Here is a 17,528-nt window from a genome sequence, read left to right as displayed (position 1 = left end):
CATCTACTGCAGCGCGACTCCGCTGCGGGTGACGTCACTGGAGCACCGCGGGCTCCGCGAGAGGCTGGAGGCGCGTTTTCGCGGATTTTGAGGCGTTTTTGCTCTAAATTAACAACAGCTTTTGTCGGGAATTTGCAGAATTTCTCTCAGGGACTCGAGTGAGAGCGTTAAAATCCGATTTTCAACCTTTCATTTCATGTTTGCTCAGGTTTGTCTGCAGCGCGCGCAGCTGAACTTCCTCAGCTCACCTCAACCGTCTGATTTCAGTTAGTCCTGATATGTTCATCTGTGTTTAACTGTGTTTTACTGGCTTTTACTGGGTTAACCAGGTTAAATAACTGCTTTAAACTGTTACCACCCGCAGCACAGCGACTGGTTATAGTTTAATTTATTGTGTTTTAGTCTGTAGAACATATGTTTTTGTGTTTGTTTATGTACCTACATAATGTGGCCAATTTAACTAACCTAGCTATATTACAAACATGGAGGGCTTTGCTTGTTTGTTTGGCAATATTAATTATTGGACTGTATCAATAACAGACCACTTCAGTTTCTGAATCATTTTCTCTGATTTTGCCAATTCAGAAATTAATATTTGGTGGAATAAACCTGGTTTTTAATCACAGTTTTATTTATGCATCTTGGCATCATGTTCTCCTCCACCAGTCTTACACACTGCTTTTGGATAACTTTATGCCACTCCAGCAGTTCACCTTGGTTTGACGGCTTGTGATCATCCATCTTCCTCTCGATTATATTCCAGAGGTTTTTAATTTGGCGAACTTGAACAAAAAACAGGTATTAAAAGAAAGGAAGATTATTTGATTGAAGGACTTAGCTTGATTGTTTAGGGTGCTTGATTTATAAATAGCAAAATTTAAAGTAGTTTTACTTTAAAGTAAGCCGTTTTTAAAAGAAAAGTGGGTTGATTTATACAGGAAAGATTATTGATTAAAGGGCTTTGCTTGTTTCTGTGTTTGTTTGTTTGTTTATGGTGTTTTAAATTGAATAAACAGTATAATTCAGAAGTAGACTAGCATAGATCAAAACCTTAACCCAAACTTAATAGAAAAGTGTATTGATTTGTTGTTTTTTTGTTCATTTGTTTAATTGGTCATCTAAAAAAAATCTAGCTAGTTAACTAGTAATTTAATGAACAATATAGGTTAATATAGGTACATAAAGGCATTGGGATATATTAAAGCTAAATAGATTTTTATGTTGATTTGCTATGTTTTTTTTTTTTGTTTGCTTTGTTTAGGATGCTTTATATTGAATTAATAGTATAATTCAGATGAATATGTAGAGTAAAACATTAACACAACAGTTAAAACTAAGTGGTTATTGAAGAAAAAGTGTAAGGGTCTCTAGCGGGAAGATTATTTGAATGTCTGAATGTTTGTTTGTAAGTTTGTTTGCTTTTTTAACTATTATTACTATTATTAACTGCTGGAACCTGAAACGTCTTTTATTTATCTGTAAAGTCATTTGTTTGTTTGCTTGTTTATAGGTGTACAAATAAGGAAATAAGGAAAATTGTAACACCGTAGACTATTAGGAGTTACAGGAGAAAATTTCTCAACAACATTGACATTGACTTTGGCCCTTTGGCAACATTGCACCATGGCCCCGCCAAGCTCTTGCATCCTTCTGCTCCTTTGTCTTGGAATGCTCTATCCACATCCAGGTGACTCCTTTCCCCACAAAACCACATGCACCATCAAGGAAGGCAAGGCGGACTGCAGCCACATGAATCTAAACAATGTACCCCCGGGTCTGCCCCCTGACATCAGCACCCTGGACATGTCCCATAACCGGCTTAAGGTTCTGGACCCCGGGGCCCTGAGCCGCTACCCGAGCCTGGAGCACCTAGACGTCAGTTACAACTCCATCATGGGGCTGGGGCCGGGGCTGTGTGATGCCCTGCCACGCCTGCAACACCTCAGCGTCCAGCGCAACCAGGTTCTCCACCTGACTGCAACCGAGCTGAGGAACTGCTCACGCCTGACCCACCTCGACCTTTCTGACAACAGGCTCAAGCTTATCGGCGAGCCCTTCTCCGTTTTAAAGGTATATCTGCAGTCGCCGCTACTGACACACACACACACACACACACACACACACACACACACACACACACACACAGTTGTTGCAGTACATTGCACATGGACCAGGACCCCTACACACCTTTACACACCTGATAAAACCTCAACACAGCTTCTACCACTCACACACATCGTTCTGCACCTTCATGCATCCTTATTCAACTCCACACAGCCCTGCACAACCCTCCACACACTGCTGCACAAGCCTACGCACCTTACCAAACCTCAATACATTCATATAAACCTCCCCTCATACCATACATCTACACACCCCTATAGACTGCAACAAATTTCTAGACACCCAGAGGCGCCGAGTGGTCCAGCGGTCTAAAGCGCTGCCACTATGAGCGGGAGGTCGCAGGTTCGAACCTGCCATCAAGCTGCCGGTGCTCAGAGGGAGCAAAATTGGCCCTGTTCCCTCCGGGTGGGTAGATGGCACTCTCTCCCCACATCACTCCTTGGGTGATGTCTGCAGCACAGGGCATCTGTGAGCTGTTGTATCAGAACCGAGTCACTGCGCTTTTCTGCAATACAGCAGCATCAGCAGCAGCTCGAAAAGAAGCAGTGGCTGGCTTCACATGTATCGGAGGAAGCATGTGTTAGTTTTCACCCTCCTTGTGTTGGGGCATTACTAGTGATAGGGGGAGTCCTGACAAGTGGGTTGGGTAATTGTCCATGTGTATTGGGGAGAAAATGGGAAAAAAATGAGAAAAAAACAAAAATAATGTGCAAAACACCTCCATGTTTCTAATGACCTCAATACACCCATATAGACCTCCCCACACATCTGCACACACCCAATACTACTTACTACACACCCCTCCACAGACTCTACAAACATTCATACATCCCCCACACTTTCACACACCTCCATACACATATGCACACCCCTACACAAAAAAAACCTTCATATTTGCAGAAGCATCTAAACCCTCCTCCACACATCCACTCACACTGCTGCACATCATCACACAGTCCTACACAACTCCGAAAACCTCCATAAACCCTAAAGCTGTCCCGCTCTTTAGTGGCTTCTTTACCATTGTCTGTGCAGTAAACTGTGCACCTCGAGTTACATCTTGATAGCACAACTGACTAATGTGGCTGCTACCAGTGCTTTCAACGTACGTCATCAGATCCTGTTGATTAGCACTGAAACACAGGGTGGAGTTGTCATGACTGTGTTAACAGAACTTGTTTGGACAGATCAGGACAGGTTTATTTACATTTACATTTTTCTCTTTTGTGTAGAACATTCAGAACAGTTGAAACCAGTGCGGTTACCAGTTGGTTGGCTGTTTTTTTTTTGTTTTTTTTTTCTTCTATGTACTTTGTTTAGGCAATCAAGATTCGATTAGGTTACTAGTATTGCTGACTATACAAGAGGTCACAAATTACAGCCTGCTAATAGAAGATATGTGTCACGCTAATAATATATAATTTAAAAGTTATACAAAAATACATTTTATGAGTATTTTTATTCTTAAACTAGTTGGTTTGATTTGCACAGCTTTGAACTGGTTTGTTGGAGGTATAATACATTAAATTTTAAATTCCTTTTGAATACCTTTGATTGAGCAGGTGTCCCAATACTTTTGTCCATATAGTGTGTCACAGCTTCTGTGAGCTGTGACTGGAGCTGTAAACCAGCCAATAAAAGCAGAACGTATCATTGTGTTTAATTTTGAAGTGTAAAAAAAAAAAAAAAACAGGGTTTGTAAATAGGTTTGTAAAACTGCACCTGAGCATTTTCTTTTACCCAAACCAATGTCACATTTAACCATATCTAATAAGAACTGAAGAGTGATAATGTTTTTTTTATTATTATGGTACAGTGATAACAGTCATAAGGATGTTTATTTTTATGTTTCTTTGCTCTGCCAGAGTTTGACGTGGTTAGACGTGTCTCGCAACAAGCTGATCACTGCTGGCCTGGGCACCAAACCTCAGCTGCCCAGCCTGGTGACCCTCATCCTCTCCGGGAATGACTTCACAACTCTTAAGACGGATGATTTCTCTTTCCTTAGCAGCTCCCCTTCGTTCCGTGTGCTGGGACTTTCCTCCCTGCCTCTAAAAAAGGTAAGAACACAGCTGGGCATTTACTTTTTCAGTTACACTGAGCAATTACCAGTGAAGGCATGAGGAACTGTGTTGTAGCAGCTGTAGCAGCTGTGTTCTATATGTGCTGTGTTCTCATTTTAGCTTGAACTTCACCAATATGTATTAGCATTAGCCACTAAGAGCAGTAGAGCAGTATTAGCATTAGCCACTAAGCGCTAGCTCTTTTTGCTGTTCAGGAGTGAGTATATCGGACTATAGTCTGTGTGTTTGCAGTGTTAAAATAAGCTACGTGGGACAAACCATTAGCTAATGTCGCCCTGGCTTACCAGAACTCTTAGGGTTCCTCAGTGTAGTGCTGTTGGGCGGAAATCTTGATTTCTATGCTTACTGTAAATAAACGGAAGCTCTTTGCTCACCCAAATAAACAGTTTTCAGGAGGAAAATCTGTGTAGATTAACATCCAACACTTGATTGACTTTAAAAGAATGTATTTTATTTATTTATTTATTTTTGGAATTACAGTTTTGTTCACTTAGCTTAGCTTTATAGGTGTTGCTTAATGCCCCTTACTAGTGTCGCATAACTCACAGACCAGAAAAAAGACATTTATTTATAGTGCGAAAAATACGGTAATGAAGCAGTAACTTAAAGTCAAATTGGGGGAGAGTCTTAAACGATGTTGATGCCACATATCGATATTTAAAAAAAAAAAAAAGTTTTATATAGCATTTTGCATTTTATGCAACAGCCCATGTGATGCACATGTTGAAACTGAGATGCAAAAACACGAAACATTTGCATTGCCTCAAGTTACAAGTACAAGAAAAACTATTATGTCCGGTGCATGTCTTTTGCCACGTCAGGAGTCGCACTGTCTCGTTAGAACAGGGCTTATTGTCTACTGTAGTTGGTAATATTAGCCTTCTATGTCTATGATGTAGTGCTGTGCGATATGGCGATTAAATATCGTGGGGACGATAGATAGAAAAGTGTCTATCGTCCTTATCGTTTGTACAGTAATTTCATCAATTATTCATGCAAATATATAAAGTAGGCTATGATGAAATGTATAGGCGTGGTTACTTTGCATAAACTCGGTTTATATAAGTGATAATAAAGAAATCTTTACAAAAAAAGCTTCATAATGTGGTTTTGGGACGTGACGCTGCTTTACGTTATTTGACGGACATGCACGGACACGCCGGTTTACGACATGCTTTACGTTATTAAGCTCATGAGCGTTAAACAATGGAGACGCATTGTTCTTTTGAAAAAATTAGCTACTGCATCTGTCTCATCTGTTTCCATTTGATACATATATATTGCTGCACTAAAGTTAGTAATTCTCATTTGTGAAAGTTGGGTTTAATGTCACTTTGAAATAAAGTTGGAAAAAAGTAAGCAATGATATTATTTTGTCATATTTTTCAAAGAATAGCTGAAAACATACTTAAATATGATATATCATGATATATTATAAAAAATTCCATATCGTGATATATGATTTTTCCCATATCGCCCAGCACTACTACGATGCATTCCTGGTACACATGTGATACTGTAGATCGAGTATTGTCAAACTTAACAATAGCATGTCCCATCCATGTGGCACCCACTATCCGACATCGCTCCGTTTTCCCATAATGCACGTCTTAACACATCTCACAACTTATACAGGTGTGGCCTTTTCAAGCTGTCCACAGAGGTAACGACTCATATTGTTTTTTTCTTGGAAAGCAAGGTAGCTTTCTAGTGTAGAACAATTGAGTTCTGTCCACGAACACTGAATTTATAGGTATTTTTTATGCTTTTTGAATGAGATAAATTGCAGGGCAGCCAATTTCAATAATTAATCATTTTATATAGATTAGTCTTTAGAGCAAAGTCTCAAAAACAGCATGCTTAATTCTTAGTGATGAAGAGAAGTTGACTAAAATAATATATTTTAATACATAAACCTGCATAATGTTGTATGTAGTATAAAGGCCCTTGTTGCACTGTCAAATTCTGACACAGAGTACAGAATATTTCCTATTCTGATGTATCTGAATATTCAATTATTTATTCAATTAATGTTCTAAATTACATTTCTTTCCAAATTAAAATTAATTAAAAAATTTTATGGGATGAAAATGTATTTAAATTGACCTTTAAATTGATCTTTGAATGTTTTTACAAACAGAAAAAGACATGGCAGCAATTAACACATGACATTTATAACTGAACCTAAGTAATGGAAGAAGGTCTCATGGGTAAGGAGCTAGTCGTTGCTGGTAAAATATAAAAAAATAGTCAAGATATATGTATATATATATATATATATATACATACAGTACTGTTGTATTACCATTTATTGGTTGTTTGAAAACACATGATCTTCGCTACACTGTGTAAACAGAGCGACAGCTAGTCACACTCAGTTAATAATACATTTTATTTGACCCTTTATTCCTAGGTGTGTGCATGTGTGTGTGTGTGTGTACACAGAATTATTTAGTAAAATTTAATAAGAAGCATTAAATAAACTGATAAAATAAAATTAATAATTCCTTCTGTTGCAATAATATAAAAAATATAAGAAGTTAAAATGTATTGATTTATCTCCTTTTTTAGCCACCACCATTCTGTTTATCCTCAGTGTAGTGTAATTTTGTGAATACTTTTGTCCATATTGTGCACTTTGTGGGTTCTCATACTGTATATTGCTGAGTCATTACTGCTAATAAGGATTTGCGACTGATTTCACAACTTCACCAGATGAGGAACGAGGAAAACACACTTCAAAAAGGAACTGAGGATTCTCAGTTATTACAATAACAGGGACTTTGATCTCAACGACGAGATTTATGGGTGTAATCACATTCTAACACTGGCATGCGTGCATACACATTAAAACAGTTCTTTACTGGACACTATTTGAACAGTTATACATCCTGTCCTAAAAAAATAGACTACAGCCTTTGATTCTGTCCAGGAAATAAATTGAAGCTATAGAGAAAAAATAAAGAGAGAAAGAATATATGCTGTTCATTTACAACCACAATGTTAAAAAAAAAAATTTGAGACACAAAGTTGAGATGATTTGCAAATCGTATACACCCATAGTTTATTCATAATAGAGCATAAACCAAACTGAAAGTGAACAAGTTTGCGTCCAAGTAAGTTTGCCTTTGTAGTGGATATAAATGTACATTTACATGTTTGTTGCATCATTTCCTCTCTTCTACTGTTACACTTTAAAGTCAGACCAAGCATATTTTTAATTATCTCACTCCCAATATTTCCTTTACCGTTCCAGGTGGAACATGGCTGCTTCAAACCCGTTTCTGCACTCACAGACCTGGTGTTGGATGGTTGCAACCTCAACACTCTCCTCACCAAAGTCTGTGATGAGTTGTCGGACACTTCTGTAAGAAATCTCACCCTCCGCAGCACTCTGCAAACCGTGCTCAAGAACATCACCTTCAAAGGCCTGCTCAAGACTAACCTCACCATGCTGGACCTCTCCAGCAACAAAATATCTAAAATCGATGACGGCACTTTCCAGTGGCTTCCCTCGCTGGAGTCCCTCTCTTTAGAGAACAACAATATTAAACACCTGACCAAAGATACCTTTATGGGTCTAAAAAGTGTAACGCAACTCAACTTGCAAAAGGCACTGGTTAAAACCAAGGCCGCCTATCCGATAATAGATGACTTCTCCTTTCAGCCATTGGTCAAGCTAGAGCATCTGTTTATGAGGGACACTTCCTTTAGGGACATTACTGAGAATATGTTTGCTGGACTACCATCTCTTAGGACACTAGACCTGAGTTGGAGCAAAGCAGGGCTTAAGACTATCAGCAATACCACATTCGCCTCCTTGCAAGGGTCTCCACTCCAGGTGCTCAATCTTACAAGAATGGCCCTCACGAAACTTGACCCCGGCGCTTTCTCATGCCTGGGAAACCTCACCACTCTTGTGCTCAAGTACAACTTCATCTCCCAGGATCTAACAGGAGAAGAGTTCCGCGGGCTCAACAGTATAAGGGAAATCTATTTGTCTCTCAACCAGCAGAAGATCAGCCTAACCCACAGATCCTTCATCCATGTGCCCACACTGAGGGTTCTAATGTTGGGTCGTGCCTTGACTGGCACTCTAGACATGGAACCCTCTCCCTTCAGACCACTAACCAACCTCACAGTGCTGGATCTCAGCAATAATAACATTGCAAACTTCAACAGTGGCTTGCTGGAGGGACTGCATCATCTCAAGGTGCTGAAAATGCAGCACAACAACTTGGCTAGGTTGTGGAAGGATGCTAACCCAGGGGGTCCTGTTCTGTTCTTGAAGGACACTCAGAACCTCTCTGTTCTGGAGTTGGATTATAACGGTTTAGATGAGATTCCACTCAAAGCCTTGCGAGGCCTTTTCCATTTAAATGAGCTCAGCCTCAGTGGGAATCTGTTGAACTACATGCATGGGTCCATATTTAATGACTTGCAGGCGCTGCGCTACTTGCGAATGGAGAAGAACCTTCTGACGTCAGTGCTGATGGGGACGTTCAGCGTCCCGCTGTCCAACTTGTCTGAGCTTCACATGGAACACAACCCCTTTGACTGCACCTGTGAAAGCATCCAGTGGTTTTCTGACTGGCTCAATTCCACCAACACCAGCGTCCCTGAGCGCACCAGCAGCTACATCTGCAACACCCCAGCAGCGTACTTTAACCGCTCTGTGCTAGACTTTCAGACAAACTCCTGTAAGGACTTGCTTCTCTTCCAGGGTCTCTATACTTTCAGTAGCACCATGGTGCTTGGTCTAATGGCTATAGCCTTTCTGGTGCACTTCCAGGGATGGAGGATTCAGTTCTTCTGGAACATTGCAGTTAATCGTACCCTTGGTATGAAAGGCTCCAGATATGAACAAATGGTTGAGGACAGATACGACCACGATGCCTATGTTATCCACGCACCTGACGATAAACCTTGGGTGGAGCGAAGCTTGCTCCCACTGGAAAATGAAAATTTTAGTTTTTTCCTGGAGGATCGAGATGCAGTGCCAGGCCAGTCCACTTTGGAGTCTATTGTTGAGAACATAAGAAGGTCCAGGAAAATCATTTTCGTCGTCACAGAGGCTCTTCTGAACGATCCCTGGTGCAGAAGGTAGGTCTAAGAATACCGCAATCACCACATGACATTTAACAGTTAGGCGAAAGAGCAGAAGTGGAAGACGGCAAATCACTTTCGACCGCAAGCCAGAAGCCACTTCCTCTTAAGATTTTTAGAGATGCACACTTTTAAGTAGTGTTATGCAACAGCCCTGGACAAATCTGCTTCCATATACACCATGATATAACATTTGCAAAGGTTCAGAACTGTTACCGTTTTGTCTATTTTCTGTTCTATGTTTATACACAAGGTGCACCGGATTATAAGGCGCCTTTTAAGCGGCACTTGTTACTAACAGGGGTGTCGCCATGTTTCCCTTCTAATTTTGCAGGTCTTGCTGCTGGTGGGGGGAGGGGGGGGGGGGTTGGGTTGGAGGCCTGTAAAGCTAAGCTAAGTAAACAAAACTGTAATTCTTAAAAATGCATTTTCAGACATGTCAGACAAGTCAAACGCCGTCACACTGGATATTAATGTACATAGATTTCTGTGTAAAGTGCTTCTGTTTATTTACAGTAAGCTTAGATTTGCTGGAGCATTAGTGGCTAACTGCTAATGCCACTACACTGAGGAAACCTGTGTGTTCCGGTAAACCAGGGCAATAATAGCTAGCGGTTTGTCCCATGTAACTTGTTTTAACACAGTAAATGTGCAGGCTACAGGCCAGTAATACTTACCTCAGAACGGCCAAATGGCTTGCACGGTTTGCTAATGGTTTGGTAATGCTAATGATGCTCCAGCAGTGCTAGCCCGGAAGAGAAGCAGACTACAGGCCTATAATACTCCATTTTGAGCGGCCAAATGGCTAGCACTTAGCGGTTAATGCTAATACTGCTGGGAAACTATACTGAAACTCCTTTATAGCGCTGCACTTCGACAGAGTGGCTTTACTGCTCTTTGCAACATGACTGGTAAAACTGATACATAAGGTGCACTGGATTAAAAGGCGCACTGCAGATTTTTGGGAAAGTTAAAGTATTTTAAGTGCCCCTTATAGTGCGAAAAATACAGTACTTTTTGCTTTTCTGATGCCAGTGCTTGGTTGAACAGGTTCTAATAAAAATCTGCTGCTCCTATCCCTCACTGTAGGTTTAAAGCGCACCATGCACACCACCACGTAGTGGAAGACAACCGAGACTCCTTGGTTCTGGTTTTCCTGCAGGACGTCGACGATTACCGTCTGAGCCGCTCACTCCTGATACGCCAAGGCATGCTGAAATCACGCTGCATCGTCCACTGGCCTCTGCAGAAAGAACGCATTGCTGCGTTCCACCAGAAACTACATATAGCGTTAAACTCCAGCAACAGGCAGAACTGATGACTGTGAGGTTTATTGGTGGACTGCACAGTTGCAGTAAGAATCTTGTGAACAGAAGCAGTGGTGTTGTAATACCAATGACACCAATAGCAGCCCTTTTTTATAGCTTTTTTTTTTATTATTATTATTATTATTATTATTATTATTATTATTATTATTTTATATATAAATTTGACAGGTCTCAGGCTGGCCCTGCTTAGATGCTTTGGTTTGATTGACATCTACTGACCGTACCACTTGCTTCTATCCTACAATGGGATTACCCATGTTACAAAGAGTTTGTTGGCTTGCGATCTATGTGAGCTATTTCCATAGAAAAATGGCTCAAATAAGTAGGGAAAACCCCTGGGCATGGTGAAATGTATCAAGCTTTATTCAGATATGCAATAAAAAACACTTTTCATTTTTCACCAAAATCACCAAATTACGTAAGGCTATAGTATTACCATTTGGTGTAATTTTGGACCATTCATAAAACCCTGATTTTTCCATAAAAATGATTTAAATAAGTGAAGAAAACCCCTGGGCATGGTGAAATGTATTGAATTGTCTTCAGATATGCAATAAAAAACACTTCATTTTTCACCAAAATCACCATATTATACTGTTTGGTGAAATTTTGGACTATTTATGAAACCTTGATTTTTCCATGAAAAATGACTCAAATACGTAGGGAAAACCCCTGGGCATGGTGAAATGTATCCAGTTTTATTCAGATATGCAACAAAAATTACTTTTCATTTTTCACCAAAATCACCAAATTACGTAAGGCTATAGTATTACCTTTTGGTGTAATTTTGGACCATTCATGAGAACCTGATTTTTCAATGAAAAATGGCTCAAATAAGCAGGGAAACGCCCTGGGCATGATGAAATGTATTGAATTGTATTCAGATATGCAATAAAAAACACTTTTCATTTTTCACCAAAATCACCAAATTACGTAAGGCTATAGTATTACCATTTGGTGTAATTTTGGACCATTCATAAAACCTCAATTTTTCCATGAAAAATGAATCAAATAAGCAGGGAAACCCCCTGGGCATGGTGAAATGTATCCAGTTTTATTCAGATATGCAATAAAAAACACTTTTCATTTTTCACCAAAATCACCAAATTACGTAAGGCTATAGTATTACCTTTTGGTGTAATTTTGGACCATTCATGAAAACCTGATTTTTCCATGAAAAATGACTCAAATAAGCAGGGAAAACCCCTGGGCATGGTGAAATGTATCCAGTTTTTTCAGATATGCAATAAAAAACACTTTTCATTTTTCACCAAAATCACCAAATTACGTAAGGCTATAGTATTACCATTTGGTGTAATTTTGGACCATTCATAAAACCTCAATTTTTCCATGAAAAATGACTCAAATAAGCAGGGAAAACCCCTGGGCATGGTGAAATGTACCCTAATATATTCAGATATGCAATAAAAAACACTTTTCATTTTCCACCAAAATCACCAAATTACGTAAGGCTATAGTATTACCTTTTGGTGTAATTTTGGACCATTCATGAAAACCTGATTTTTCCATGAAAAATGACTCAAATAAGCAGGGAAAACCCCTGGGCATGGTGAAATGTATCCAGTTTTTTTCAGATATGCAATAAAAAACACTTTTCATTTTTCACCAAAATCACCAAATTACGTAAGGCTATAGTATTACCTTTTGGTGTAATTTTGGACCATTCATGAAAACCTGATTTTTCCATGAAAAATGACTCAAATAAGTAGGGAAAACCCCTGAGCATGGTGAAATGTATCAAGTTTTATTCAGATATGCAATAAAAAACACCTTTCAATTTTCACCAAAATCACCAAATTACGTAAGGCTATAGTATTACCTTTTGGTGTAATTTTGGACCATTCATGAAAACCTGATTTTTCCATGAAAAATGAATCAAATAAGCAGGGAAAACCCCTGGGCATGGTGAAATGTATTGAATTGTATTCAGATATGCAATAAAAAACACTTTTCATTTTTCACCAAAATCACCAAATTACGTAAGGCTATAGTATTACCTTTTGGTGTAATTTTGGACCATTCATGAAAACCTGATTTTTCCATGAAAAATGACAAATAAGCAGGGAAAACCCCTGGGCATGGTGAAATGTATCAAGTTTTATTCAGATATGCAATAAAAAACACCTTTCAATTTTCACCAATATCACCAATTTACCAAATTAGGTAAGGCTATAGTATTACCTTTTGGTGTGATTTTGGACCATTCATGAAACCATGATTTTTCCATGAAAAATGGCTCAAATAAGTAGGGAAAACCTTAGGGCATGGTGAAATGTATCCAGTTTTATTCAGATATGCAACAAAAATTACTTTTCATTTTTCACCAAAATCACCAAATTACGTAAGGCTATAGTATTACCTTTTGGTGTAATTTTGGACCATTCATGAGAACCTGATTTTTCAATGAAAAATGGCTCAAATAAGCAGGGAAAACCCCTGGGCATGGTGAAATGTATTGAATTGTATTCAGATATGCAATAAAAAACACTTTTCATTTTTCACCAAAATCACCAAATTACGTAAGGCTATAGTATTACCTTTTGGTGTAATTTTGGACCATTCATGAAAACCTGATTTTTCCATGAAAAATGACTCAAATAAGTAGGGAAAACCCCTGGGCATGGTGAAATGTATCCAGTTTTATTCAGATATGCAATAAAAAACACTTTTCATTTTTCACCAAAATCACCAAATTACGTAAGGCTATAGTATTACCATTTGGTGTAATTTTGGACCATTCATGAAAACCTGATTTTTCCATGAAAAATGACTCAAATAAGCAGGGAAAACCCCTGGGCATGGTGAAATGTATTGAATTGTATTCAGATATGCAATAAAAAACACTTTTCATTTTTCACCAAAATCACCAAATTACGTAAGGCTATAGTATTACCTTTTGGTGTAATTTTGGACCATTCATGAAAACCTGATTTTTCCATGAAAAATGACTCAAATAAGCAGGGAAAACCCCTGGGCATGGTGAAATGTATCAAGTTTTATTCAGATATGCAATAAAAAACACTTTTCATTTTTCACCAAAATCACCAAATTAGGTAAGGCTATAGTATTACCTTTTGGTGTGATTTTGGACCATTCATGAAAACCTGATTTTTCCATGAAAAATGACTCAAATAAGTAGGGAAAACCTTAGGGCATGGTGAAATGTATCCAGTTTTATTCAGATATGCAACAAAAATTACTTTTCATTTTTCACCAAAATTACCAAATTACGTAAGGCTATAGTATTACCTTTTGGTGTAATTTTGGACCATTCATGAAAACCTGATTTTTCCATGAAAAATGACTCAAATAAGTAGGGAAAACCCCTGGGCATGGTGAAATGTATCCAGTTTTATTCAGATATGCAATAAAAAACACTTTTCATTTTTCACCAAAATCACCAAATTACGTAAGGCTATAGTATTACCTTTTGGTGTAATTTTGGACCATTCATGAAAACCTGATTTTTCCATGAAAAATGACTCAAATAAGCAGGGAAAACCCCTGGGCATGGTGAAATGTATCCAGTTTTTTCAGATATGCAATAAAAAACACTTTTCATTTTTCATCAAAATCACCAAATTACGTAAGGCTATAGTATTACCTTTTGGTGTAATTTTGGACCATTCATGAGAACCTGATTTTTCAATGAAAAATGGCTCAAATAAGTAGGGAAAACCCCTGGGCATGGTGAAATGTATTGAATTGTATTCAGATATGCAATAAAAACACTTTTCATTTTTCACCAAATTACGTAAGGCTATAGTATTACCTTTTGGTGTAATTTTGGACCATTCATAAAACCTCAATTTTTCCATGAAAAATGAATCAAATAAGCAGGGAAACCCCCTGGGCATGGTGAAATGTATCCAGTTTTATTCAGATATGCAATAAAAAACACTTTTCATTTTTCACCAAAATCACCAAATTACGTAAGGCTATAGTATTACTTTTTGGTGTAATTTTGGACCATTCATAAAACCTCAATTTTTCCATGAAAAATGAATCAAATAAGCAGGGAACCCCCCTGGGCATGGTGAAATGTATCCAGTTTTATTCAGATATGCAATAAAAAACACTTTTCATTTTTCACCAAAATCACCAAATTACGTAAGGCTATAGTATTACCTTTTGGTGTAATTTTGGACCATTCATGAAAACCTGATTTTTCCATGAAAAATGGCTCAAATAAGCAGGGAAAACCCCTGGGCATGGTGAAATGTATTGAATTGTATTCAGATATGCAATAAAAAACACTTTTCATTTTTCACCAAAATCACCAAATTACGTAAGGCTATAGTATTACCTTTTGGTGTAATTTTGGACCATTCATGAAAACCTGATTTTTCCATGAAAAATGACTCAAATAAGCAGGGAAAACCCCTGGGCATGGTGAAATGTATCAAGTTTTATTCAGATATGCAATAAAAAACACCTTTCAATTTTCACCAATATCACCAATTTACCAAATTAGGTAAGGCTATAGTATTACCTTTTGGTGTGATTTTGGACCATTCATGAAAACCTGATTTTTCCATGAAAAATGAATCAAATAAGCAGGGAACCCCCTGTGCATGGTGAAATGTATCCAGTTTTATTCAGATATGCAATAAAAAACACTTTTCATTTTTCACCAAAATCACCAAATTACGTAAGGCTATAGTATTACCTTTTGGTGTAATTTTGGACCATTCATGAAAACCTGATTTTTCCATGAAAAATGACTCAAATAAGCAGGGAAAACCCCTGGGCATGGTGAAATGTATCAAGTTTTATTCAGATATGCAATAAAAAACACCTTTCAATTTTCACCAATATCACCAATTTACCAAATTAGGTAAGGCTATAGTATTACCTTTTGGTGTGATTTTGGACCATTCATGAAAACCTGATTTTTCCATGAAAAATGAATCAAATAAGCAGGGAAAACCCCTGGGCATGGTGAAATGTACCCTAATATATTCAGATATGCAATAAAAAACACTTTTCATTTTTCACCAAAATCACCAAATTACGTAAGGCTATAGTATTACCTTTTGGTGTAATTTTGGACCATTCATGAGAACCTGATTTTTCCATGAAAAATGGCTCAAATAAGTAGGGAAAACCCCTGGGCATGGTGAAATGTATTGAATTGTATTCAGATATGCAATAAAAACACTTTTCATTTTTCACCAAAATCACCAAATTACGTAAGGCTTTTGGTGTAATTTTGGACCATTCATGAAAACCTGATTTTTCCATGAAAAATGACTCAAATAAGTAGGGAAAACCCCTGGGCATGGTGAAATGTATTGAATTGTATTCAGATATGCAATAAAAAACACTTTTCATTTTTCACCAAAATCACCAAATTACGTAAGGCTATAGTATTACCATTTGGTGTAATTTTGGACCATTCATAAAACCTCAATTTTTCCATGAAAAATGAATCAAATAAGCAGGGAACCCCCCTGGGCATGGTGAAATGTATCCAGTTTTATTCAGATATGCAATAAAAAACACTTTTCATTTTTCACCAAAATCACCAAATTACGTAAGGCTATAGTATTACCGTTTGGTGAAATTTTGGACCATTCATGAGAACCTGATTTTTCATTACAAATGACTTAAATAAGTAGAGAAAATTATTTACATTTTTTGGAACATTTCACACGCCCATATTTGCATATATTGATACGACCCAGGCATAAGACCGGGCCCTTTAAAAAATCAGGCAAATAAAAAAAAAAACGATTTTGATGTATTATCTTTATTTTTAATACATTTAATAGTGCACTTTGTGATTAATCTGTACAGAAATAATATTAATAATAATAAAAAAGATAAAACATTCTTTTCATTTCTGTAACTTAAAAGGGGATAACATTTACAATAAAATAAGATACATACAAAACGGACAATATATCTGTGCTTTAAATACACAAAAGCTTTTAAATTAACTTTCATTGTCATGCGTTATCTTGATGTACACACACACACGTTTACGGCACAAGACTGTTAGCTGGATGCGTATTTTTTGAAACTGCTGCATTTGGAAAACGTCCAAGATCTCGTCATTGCGTGAAAGAAAGCGGATACAGTTAGTTACGGTTTTACAGGTTTACTTCATATCAGGGGTTTGATTACTGTCAGAGAAATTACTGCTTCCGTCCTTTTAGAGAAACAACTCTCTCATTTCCCCCTCACCCAAAAAGCTGCTGTTTTGCTAACCTGCTTCAGTTTTAGCGCTGGAGCTACGAGGCTAATGTAGCTAGCTAACAAGTAATGTATCTTACGCGTATACAACATTGATTAGCATTGTGCTAATTGCATGTCTAGATTAATACATACTTGCATGTTTTACAGTTATCTGTAAATATGAGCTAAAGTAGCATAGAACTAGCATAGCATAGCAAAATGAATAGTTGCACAGTGCTAATAGCATGGCTATACACTTCTGCTGCACTCTGTTTACCTCAGATATCGGTTGTTGCTGTGATTACGTGCCACTTGAGTTAACTGTAATAGTTGCTAGTTAAAAACCCCTTAACAGACATTTAACAGGCATTTTTGACAATTTTCTTTTTGGTCAGATTTCTATTTAAGCTTTACATAGAAAGGTTTTATATTAATTAATTGTAAAAATAAAAAAATGGCCTAAAATTGGATTTTAAAATCTATTTTTTTCCTGCATAAAAATCAAACATTTCATGTCTACTTAACTTTTAGTTTTGTTACGATTGTCTAGTTTAATTTTTTTTTTTACACATTTTACAGTTTGTTTCGAGTTAAAACACCTATTTGTCTTACGGCAAATTCAGTGAACATTTTCCCCTCTTTTTAGATCCCAGGTTACCTATTTAACGTATTTAGCATTTGCCTC

The 17,528-nt window shown here is 37.5% G+C and overlaps 1 protein-coding gene and 1 long non-coding RNA gene across 2 annotated transcripts; one reads left to right on the top strand and one right to left on the bottom strand.

Moving 5' to 3' along the window:
* The first annotated feature begins 12 nt into the window (after positions 1-12).
* Positions 13-10,721, top strand: tlr3 (toll-like receptor 3). Its single transcript, XM_049472221.1, has 5 exons — positions 13-266; positions 1,511-2,070; positions 3,990-4,184; positions 7,465-9,311; positions 10,404-10,721. Exons 2-5 carry the CDS (start codon positions 1,624-1,626, stop codon positions 10,630-10,632), a joined length of 2,718 nt encoding a protein of 905 aa, XP_049328178.1. The 5' UTR covers positions 13-266; positions 1,511-1,623; the 3' UTR covers positions 10,633-10,721.
* Positions 10,722-11,379: 658 nt separating this feature from the next.
* Positions 11,380-16,214, bottom strand: LOC125787661 (uncharacterized). The gene is made up of 3 exons (XR_007429466.1): positions 15,895-16,214; positions 12,516-12,693; positions 11,380-11,448 (listed from the first exon to the last, which is right to left on the bottom strand). It is a non-coding gene; the product is annotated as an uncharacterized LOC125787661 (long non-coding RNA).
* Between the last annotated feature and the right edge of the window lie 1,314 nt (positions 16,215-17,528).

Source organism: Astyanax mexicanus, chromosome 25 (assembly GCF_023375975.1).
Source record: "Astyanax mexicanus isolate ESR-SI-001 chromosome 25, AstMex3_surface, whole genome shotgun sequence".
Classification (NCBI taxonomy): Eukaryota; Metazoa; Chordata; class Actinopteri; order Characiformes; family Acestrorhamphidae; genus Astyanax; species Astyanax mexicanus.
Note: the sequence above shows the minus strand (reverse complement) of the source record. Positions and strands in the feature narration are given on the sequence as shown.

Bases quoted from the DNA above. Each gene is read 5' to 3' on its own strand.
- tlr3 (XM_049472221.1), top strand. From the start codon at position 1,624: ATGGCCCCGCCAAGCTCTTGCATCCTTCTGCTCCTTTGTCTTGGAATG. The intron at 2,071-3,989 runs GTATATCTGCAG...TTGCTCTGCCAG, and splicing joins AGCCCTTCTCCGTTTTAAAG to AGTTTGACGTGGTTAGACGT. The intron at 9,312-10,403 runs GTAGGTCTAAGA...CCCTCACTGTAG, and splicing joins AACGATCCCTGGTGCAGAAG to GTTTAAAGCGCACCATGCAC.